Source organism: Panthera pardus, unplaced genomic scaffold (assembly GCF_024362965.1).
Source record: "Panthera pardus isolate Hobbes unplaced genomic scaffold, ASM2436296v1 HiC_scaffold_11, whole genome shotgun sequence".
Taxonomy (NCBI): Eukaryota; Metazoa; Chordata; class Mammalia; order Carnivora; family Felidae; genus Panthera; species Panthera pardus.
Genome location: NW_026526666.1, coordinates 4,762,225 through 4,771,191, shown reverse-complemented (window position 1 = coordinate 4,771,191; position 8,967 = coordinate 4,762,225). Strand labels below are relative to the sequence as shown.

The 8,967-nt window shown below is 45.7% G+C and overlaps 1 protein-coding gene and 1 pseudogene across 2 annotated transcripts in view; both read right to left on the bottom strand.

The window, feature by feature from the left end:
• Positions 1–215: 215 nt before the first annotated feature.
• On the bottom strand, positions 216–2,300 carry LOC109272165 (60S ribosomal protein L23a-like; annotated as a pseudogene).
• Positions 2,301–3,354: 1,054 nt separating this feature from the next.
• Positions 3,355–8,967, bottom strand: part of NOTCH2 (notch receptor 2) — a 163,875-nt gene continuing 158,262 nt past the window's right edge. For both annotated transcript variants that reach the window (XM_053890598.1, XM_019458028.2), the window contains exon 34: positions 3,355–7,944. In XM_053890598.1, coding sequence (XP_053746573.1) covers positions 6,556–7,944 — 1,389 coding nt within the window. In that variant the 3' untranslated portion in view covers positions 3,355–6,555. The remainder of the gene's footprint in view (positions 7,945–8,967) is intronic.

Below are 8,967 nucleotides of genomic sequence, written 5' to 3'. Positions count from 1 at the left end.
GGAAGGGGGAAATGAAGGAAGGGAGGGAGGAAGGAAAGGAAGGGAGGGAGGGAAGGAGGAAAGGAAAGAAGGAAGTAAGGGAGGGAGGGAGGGAGGAAAGGAAGGAAGGGAGGAAGGAAGGGAGGGAGGGAGGAAAGAAAGGAAGGTAGGAAGGAAAGGAGGAAGGAAGGGAGGGAAGGAGGGAGGGAGGGAGGAAGGAAGGAAGGAAGGAAGGGAGGGAGGGAAGAAGGAAGGGAGGAAGGAAGGAGGGAAGGAAGGAAGGAAGGGAGGAAGGAAGTCTGGGCAGAAATGGGGTGGGGAATGAGGTCAGAGTACTCATTCCCTGGCGTCCTTGTTGTCAAGGAGCTTTGGGGCTCACTGACTCCCTAACTGAAGCATAGCTCTTCTTGAGGTAACTTGCTCTACACTCTTTCCAGGTTCTGGTAGCCTCCTCTGGTCTCATCCCTTTGTATCCAGCAGTCATAGCTCTGCTGGGACTAGCCAGTGCTTTCTGCACCGCTCCTTAGAGTTCCCCTACACCTCACACATGCACACTTCCTCAGTAGTCCTTTTGTAAATAAGCCCCTCTTGAGTTATCCTCATTTGAGTTTGCTCCTACTTGGCAGGCAGATTTGACTGCTGTCATTGTTCTCGACGTGTTTTGCTAAGCCTAAGGCAAAGAAAGAAAAGTTGTATTTTCTCTGTTTCACACACATTCATATGCCTACACTTCCTCACCTACTCACATACTTCACATACACCCTCTCCCTCTTCAGGGCTTTTGCAAGCACCTGATTCACATTTCATGTTTATTTTTATTTATGATTTTTTATTTTTTTATGGTGAAAACTTTTATATTTAGATTTAGCCAGCTGGACTCAGTTTAGATGATCCCAATTTTGTTGGCAACATCCAAAGCATCATAGTCGGGAGCCAATCAAACATATGCTTTCTTTCCTCCATCGGGCCTGATCAGAGTGTTGACCTTGGCCATGTCAATGTCATAGAGCTTCTTCACAGCCTGTTTGATCTGGTGCTTATTGGCCTTGGCATCCACAATGAACCCAAGTGTGTTGTTGTCTTCTGTTCTCTTCATGGCTGACTCTGCAGTCAGGGGGAACTTGATGATGGCATAGTGGTCAAGCTTGTTTCTCCGAGAGGCACTCTTTTGAGGATATTTGGGCTGCCTTCGGAGATGCAGTACCTTGAGCTGTCGGAATGTAGGTGACGTGCAGATCTTTTTTTTTTATGACTATGGACGCCTTTCAGCACTACTTTCTTGGCCTTCAAAGCTTTGGCTTTGGCTTTGGGAGGGGCAGGGGCTTCCTTTTTCACCTTCGGCGCCATCTTCGTGAAAGGGGTCATTTCATTTTTAAAATACGGTCAGGCAGATGAGGAGATCGAGCCCTGCTGGCCCAGGGCAGTGCGTATTGGGAGAGCTTGCAGAAGCAGAGGCAGTAAAGGAGCTCAGTTCTCCCATTGCCCATCACATCCTGGACTGTGTGCAGGCATTAAGGATGGTTGTTGTATTCATCATGCTCTGAAAGGGGAACTCAGCCCCCTCTCCTTGGGCTATGAGGCTTCTTAGCTGTGGGACTGAGGGAAGCCCCAGTCTCACCCCTGGCCTGACTGTGGCCTGGTGTCCAAGTCTACTGTCCCAGCTGTGTGATGTGGCAGGCCTTGGCCTCCAGCCCTGCCCTCCCTCTTTGGAGATCATAGTTGGGAGAGCCCCGGATCCCCCCGCCACAATCAAGGGTGAGGTTTTTAGGCTTGCGATTGCAGTGGTAGGATGTGGAGAGCAAGCTAGTGGCCTGCAGCTCAGATCCAGAAAGCAGGTTTCCAGCAAGTTAGCTCCTAAATAGTCTGAAGAGGCCAGTCCAGCTCTGAGATGCCAGCCTGCAGAGGACCAGACTTAGGCAAATCATTCCTTAGCTCTCAAATTCATTTTCCTGTTATGCCATTACAAAGCCTAACATGAAGACTCAAATGTGTTTTATATGAAATTAGAAAGCTGTCAGGCTAACCAATATGTGCTGTCAGTTGTGTTAAAATATATTTGTGCAGATTTTGAATAAAACTCCTTCATCTATTCAATTGAAGCATATCCTAAGATTTCCAGTCATTTAAGCAAGTATTTCTACCATTTAGAATTATATATGTATGATTCAAAGTTTCTGCAAAGCAGGGGTGCCTGGGTGGCTGTCCGTTAAGCATCTGACTTCAGCTCAGGTCATGATCTCGCGGTTCATGAGGTTGGGCCTTGCCTTGGGCTCTGTGCTGACAGGTCAGAGCCTGGAGACTGCTTTGGATTCTGTGTCTCCCTCTCCCTCTCTCTCTCAAAAAGAAATAAACTAAAAAAAAAAAAAGTTTCTGCAAAACTAACAGAATATGGAAATAAACTCAATGCTGAAGTTGACACAAGACTGGTCATGACATAAGCATCACCAATGTCAAATATTTGTGTTCAAATGTCTCCCTGATGGACTTTCACAAGTAAATGTATAAAGGAACTTGGTAACATATTTATAGGCAAAATACTACTTTAGAATTGTATAAAGTTCTGTGGGAGATGCAGGAGAGAAGCATCCAAGGAAGAGACTTCAAAAGGGAAGGGCTGGAGAAGGTGCAAGGCCTTAGGACATGTTTACACAGCTGAATGAGGCTGCGGCTGGTAAGGGACACCTAGAGCCATTAACATAGTCCAGGGCTGGATCCTCCTTCACACCTGACCCTTCGTAGTGTTACAGAAACCAATTAACTCGAAATTCAACCTTGAAAAGCTAAACCATTAGATTGATTAACACACTTGCTCAGCTGACTTTATGCACATAGTCTTTAGCAATTATCCTAATAAAAAGAAGCTTCATTCTGGAGTCAGGGCCTCATTCTGACTCAAGTATGAGGACCTTCACTTAACTGCATTTTGTTTGTGGACTCATCTTTTGCGACTCCGGCCATACTCCCTGCAACAAAGTTCTATACAAATTTAATTTGGGGAATAATATTGAAAACTCATGGTTTAGGTAACAGCACTATCAATATTATCAGTTACATCCCACTTTTCAATTCTGGCCTTAGCAAACACTCCCCATTCCCACTGGAAGGTACCTTGTCCTCAGTGTCTGTTTGCCACTAACTAGTGCACAGAAAAGTGATTGTCTTGTGGTGCTTCCTATTTGACAGAAGTTTTTCCTCAAAAGCATTTATTTGCAATCTGCTTGGGAGAATGAAAAAAAGAAGCCTAGTGCTTGGCTTTGTGGGATTCAGAATGAAGAGAAAATTATTTCATTCTCAGCCTATCATGACATCACAAAGGAGGTCACTGCAAGACCAGGGACGCTGGAATGGAAAATAAAAACTGCAATGTCACAGAGCTTGACATGTAATCTTTTTTTATTTTGTGATAAAAATGCTTTCATATAAATTTCATCTTAACTACTTTAGAATGAAAATTTGAAAAGTAAAAACAGTTTGCATTTTCCTTACTATGTATAGTTAGGAATATGCAGTCATTTTTCTGGTTACTGGGTTTCTCATACAAACATATAGTATCACTTTTGAGAGAAATGTACACAAGGAAGGAGCCGTAGTACCAGTTACAAGTGGGAGCGTCAGGTCATATAGTTGTGTTCTCTCAAATAGTCATCATACATTCAATGTGTTGGTTAAAATCCAAACTGCCTGCCCACAAAATATTATACCTTTGGTTCTTTTCTGTGCCAGAACTGTGTACCAGCGAACGTAATAAGATGGCATAGCAGGCTTGAGCATCATGGCTGACTGCTTACATCAAAGTCTTTAACTCTCTTTTACACGTTTCTCTCCCTCACCATCATGTAAGTCAGAAAATGATGCTTAACACAAAACAGAAGAAACAAACAGAAGAATCTATCCCCAAAGGCAGACAGAAGAGGAGTCAAAAGAAAAATTTATAAAAATAAAAACAAACCAGAATTGGGGAGAGGGTGACCTATACATGGCATAAAAGACGTGTCCTATAAAACTTAGTCTCTAATTCAGAACCCAAATAAGAAAGTGATTCTCCATCTCACCTTCACTTTTATTAGGTACTATACAACTGAAGGGTTCTTAAAATCTAAGGGATTGATAAATGCTTGAAAGGCAGTGTTTTCCTCCTCATCACTGAAGCCCGTAGTCTGTAATGGCAGCTTTCACATTCCCTTTCCCAAAACCCAAAGGATCCCAAGAAGGAAAAAGAAGCAAGTTAGGCCTAAATTGTGGTTGGGGAAGGAGGAGGCAATAGAGGATCCAAGCTGTTGGGTCAGAGGCTGATACTTTCAGGAAGTGGGGATGAAACAGGATGACAGGGGCAGACGTGGTGAGGTCCACAGTGGCCCACACAGGTTCTCCCCATCTGTGAATTAACAAATGGGCCCAAGGACAGAGAGTCACTCTTCAGAAGATAAAACGTTACCTGCTATGAAAGGGCTGGTAAGAGTTGCCACGTGAGAGAATACAGTTTGCTGGGGCAGTACTAATTATTTCTGTTGATGAGCTTGGGCAGGACTAAAAAAAAAATTTGTAGACTGCCATGCTAACAGACACTCAGGGGTTCCATACGGGGCCACAAACAGATAAATCACGTTAAGTGGAATGCTCTGACGGGTACTCCTAGCCAAGGCAGGAATGAAGACTACCATTCAAACAGAGTAGGCAATTCACTGGTTATTATCTACAAAATGCCCCAGCAGAACTAATTTCCCAGGTGTCATGACATCACAGCACCGGGCAGAGATGACAGTGTGGCCACAGGATCCACTATTGGATGACTCAGGGACAAGAGGAAGAAAACGATATTCCTCCTATTTCTAGTGTTGACTAGAATGCTTCTGCCCTTGACAGAGTGTCACAGAAGGTGCCAAGACCACAAATACAGAGAGCCGACTCAAGTAAAACAGAACCATAATCTGAGCATGAGAATGACAAAGACAGTCTTTAATTGTCCATCATTATCTACAAGGCAACTCTGGGAAAGGAAAATGTCCCCAGTAAGTTTCTATGTTAGTTGCCTAAAAGGGAACGCCACGACTGCCTCAAAACAAAAGGAATGGTAGCAAAAAATAGCAAAGGCTGCCTCATAGTTCCAACCTTTGTACAGGGCTGGCTTGGATCCCAGAAAACTAGGTTAGCTTTCTATTTCCTGCACTTGAACACAGAAAAATCCATGCGTTCGGTGAGAACCTACTTGGGTGCACTGATAACTCAGACTGCACGCACAGTGAAGGGCTGGTGAGCAGGCCTGCGGTCATAAACAGCCTCAGGAAGCAGAGACTGCAATCCCTCTGCAAAAGGAACCCGGCTGGCACGGGGTCCCTCGACCCAAACAGAGTTCAGCTCTGAGTGGCGAGGAAGCATCGTTTGAGACATTTTCTTCTATGGAAGGAAAGTCTCAACAACTAAGGCTAGCTTTCCCTGCTGGATGAGTGAGTGAAGTAGGCCAGGGGTTCTGAGATCTGGGAACAAATGTGTTTTGCACAGGCCGTCAATGGAATGCTGGGAGAGAAGGAAAGGGACTTGTTAGTGGATAACCACTTCTCACATGAGTTAGCTTATCTCTTGGTCATTCCAACATTCCACATCTTTGTCTGTTTCTTGTTTGTTTGTTTATTTGTTTCAAGGGGCTCATAGTACCTGCACTGCCAATGATGAAACTTCCCACTGACTAGGCCCACAAATGGGAAAACAACCAATTCTCATCCTTCTTCCTGGTAAGGTTTACGTAAAGCCCTGCATGCAGGCAAGAGAACTAAGGTGCAGTCTCTTGAAAAGGACTTCTGTCTCCAAAATGGGTTCAAAGAAAAATGTCTTGCTCCCCTTCCTCTTCTAGGAATGACATTATGTAGGAGACTGCAATGAATCCGTTTTCTAAAGAAACATACTTGAAAGGTGTATGCTGAGAACCATGACTGAAGCAAACCCTGTGATATTCCTGGGGACACTGGGAGAAGAGGGGAAAGGAGGCTGAAATTGCTTTTCAGAGCAGGAATGATTAAAAGCACGTTGCCCTATACCATGCTGGGGGTGTGGGGGGAGTACAACCACAGAGAGGTGCAAAAATTAAAGCACCAAATGAAGTCAGAAGAATTTCCAAGTAAGAGAAGATGAGATAAGTCAACTTGGGCAGAATTCCAAGGTACAATTCCCAACAGGACTGTACGTAAAATCTTCTCATGGATATGGCAGAAGCCCCCAGGGCTTAAAATGCAGTCCAGGCTGCAAGAATGTCTGGGCTACAACAGGCATCCATTCTTTTCTCCAAAGAGAAAAGAGTAAACGTGGCCCCAAGTCTTGTATTCATCTTGAGTTTCCACAAACTTGGCTTGATGGGTAAGAGACTGAAAGGAACCATGTTCCTCACACCCCAAATCCTGCAGATACCCAGTGAAGCTGACAAAATTGCTTCTTGCATTATCTAAAAGATAAAAGCATCTTCTTCCTCCTGCTTCCAGAAGCTGATTCCAGAGATTTCTTCATTTCTCTCCCGGATGACCTTCATTTGTTCCTCAGCAGCATTTACAATAGGCAGTTCTGTCCCTACACTGGAGGCAGACTCTTTCATGCATACACCTGCATGTTGCTGCGCGGTGGCTCAGACATGTGTGTTCCAGGTCCCCGTTGACCTCCTCCAGCACCCCCAGGGGTAGGGCTGGTGGTCACATCTGACCAGTCAGAAGCAGAGTGGGGTGATGAACTTGACCACTGGTCAGGAGACTCTGGGGATGGTGTCAGGTAGGGATGCTCACCCTGGAGGTGACCACTGTGACTGGGTGTTCGCTCAGCAGCATTTGAGGAAGCATAACTATGCTGTGAAGGTGGTGTGGGATACTTGCCCACAGAGGCTGGGAAAGGATGATAGGCTGGGAGAATGGTCTGAGCAACCTGCCCATCCTGCTGGGGCATCATGGCAGTGGGAAAAGCCATATTAGGCAAACGAGCCATTTCTGGAATCTGGTACATGGTGGGCACAGGGCCTGTAACAGGTGGGGGGCAGTTGGACTGAGGCTGGGGAGTCCCTGCTGGTTGGGAAATACTGCCTTTGGGGATTAGCTGGAAAGTCACAATGGGGGGCAAGGGCTCCCGAGGGGTAGTTATATGCTTCCCTTCAGGTGGTCTGCTCTGGGGAGCTATGCCAGGGTGCGTGCCCTCAGCTGGAGCCAGAACCATACTAAACATCTCATTGTACTGGGTCTCATTCATCTCCATGCGGTTCATCCAATCTGCTGGAACAGTGACTGGATGGAGCCTACCCAAGCTCCCCGTACTGCTACTGCCTGGGGGAACAATGTGGTGGTGGGATAGCAGCTGGCTCACTGAGGGAAGCACAGGGTTGGCCCCGTGAGCCAAAGGCTGCATTTCATGCAGGTTAGAGAAAGACAGTGCATGCTGTGCATGGACTGGGGCAGGGGGTGCAGCAGTGGCCAACATAGGGTTGGGTGAGGCCTGTAAGATTCCAGGGGATGTAATCATTGGAGAGGATGTGGTGTCAGAAACATATGTGTGAGGAGACTCTAAGGAATCAACTGGGGATAAAGTCACTGAACTCTCAGACAGCTGACCCTTGTCACTCAGAGACTTCTTCCTCCTATTACCCTTGGCATCCTTGGCCTCCTTGGCAAGGTTAGGGAGGCTAGTGGGCATGGCACTCTTGGTATTGGGCCGTCTAGGCTTCTTGCCCATTGGGGTGTGCTTTAGGCTGAGGAAAGATCTGTTGGGCCCACAGATGACAGGTGAGAGGGCCGAAGTCAGCACAGTGCCTGGAGGGCTCGGTGTCACATTGTACTCGTCTAGGAGGCGCACGATGTCATGGTGCATGCGGTCCCGAGCCACATCCCGGGGAAGACGATCCATGTGGTCTGTGATATCCCGATTGGCAAAATGGTCTAACAGGATCTTGGCTGCTTCATAGCTTCCCTCCCGGGCAGCAAGAAACAGAGGTGTCTCTTCCTACAGAAAAGACCCACATAGCACATGAAAATTAGTAACACCCTTAATCATACGTCAGTGTTTCTCAAACTTTTTGTTATTATCAACCCCTTAGACATTATTTCCCTAACTGCCTCCCCATATGAAATTTTACTAGCACAGATAAAATGTCTATCTACCTAGGTACTGAATGTATATCTGTAGCTTAAAAAAAATTTTTTTTTATGGGGCGCCTGAGTGGGTCAGTCAGTTAAGTGTCTGACTTCGGCTCAGGTCATGATCTCACGGTTTATGAGTTTGGGCCCTGCGTCGGGCTCTGTGCTGACAGCTCAGAGCCTGAAGCCTGCTTAGGATTCTGTGTCTTCCTCTCTCTATCCCTCCCCGACTAGTGCTCTGTCTCTCTGTCTCTCAAAAATAAATAAATGTAAAAGAGAAAATTTAAAAAAATATAAATAAATAAAAATGTATTTATTTCTTTTGAAAGATTGGGTGGGGGGGAGGGCAGAGAGAGAGGGAGACAGAGAATCCCAAGCAGGCTGTGTGCTGTCAGCATGGAGCTCAACGTAGTGCTCAAACTCATGAACGGTGAGTTCATGACCTGAGCTGAAACCAAGAGTTGGGACGCTTACCTGATCGAACCACCCAGGTGCCCCATATATCTGTAGTTTTATACATAAAAAGAGTAAGATCATTCTACCCTTCCTCAACAGTCAATTTTGCCCCATTGAGGGTGATGTCTCCTTAGTTGGGAATGTGTGAAATAAAGCATTCTCCTGAGCCAGAGATTTGCTTAAAAGAGCACTGAGCTTATCAAAATAGGGTTCTAAGAGGAAAAGGACTTCTTAGAAATAAGAGAAGTAGGAGGGCAAGAACCTAAAGCAGAAAAATAAGGGGAAGCAGAAGCACTAGGAAACAAAACATGTTTAAGAAAGAATTAAAATTAGAGAAAAGAGGAAATACACAAGAGAAGAGAAGTATGACCCAAAACCCAGAGGAAGAAAAGCAACCAGGAAAATACCATGGTGTCCAAGAACAGAAAACAAG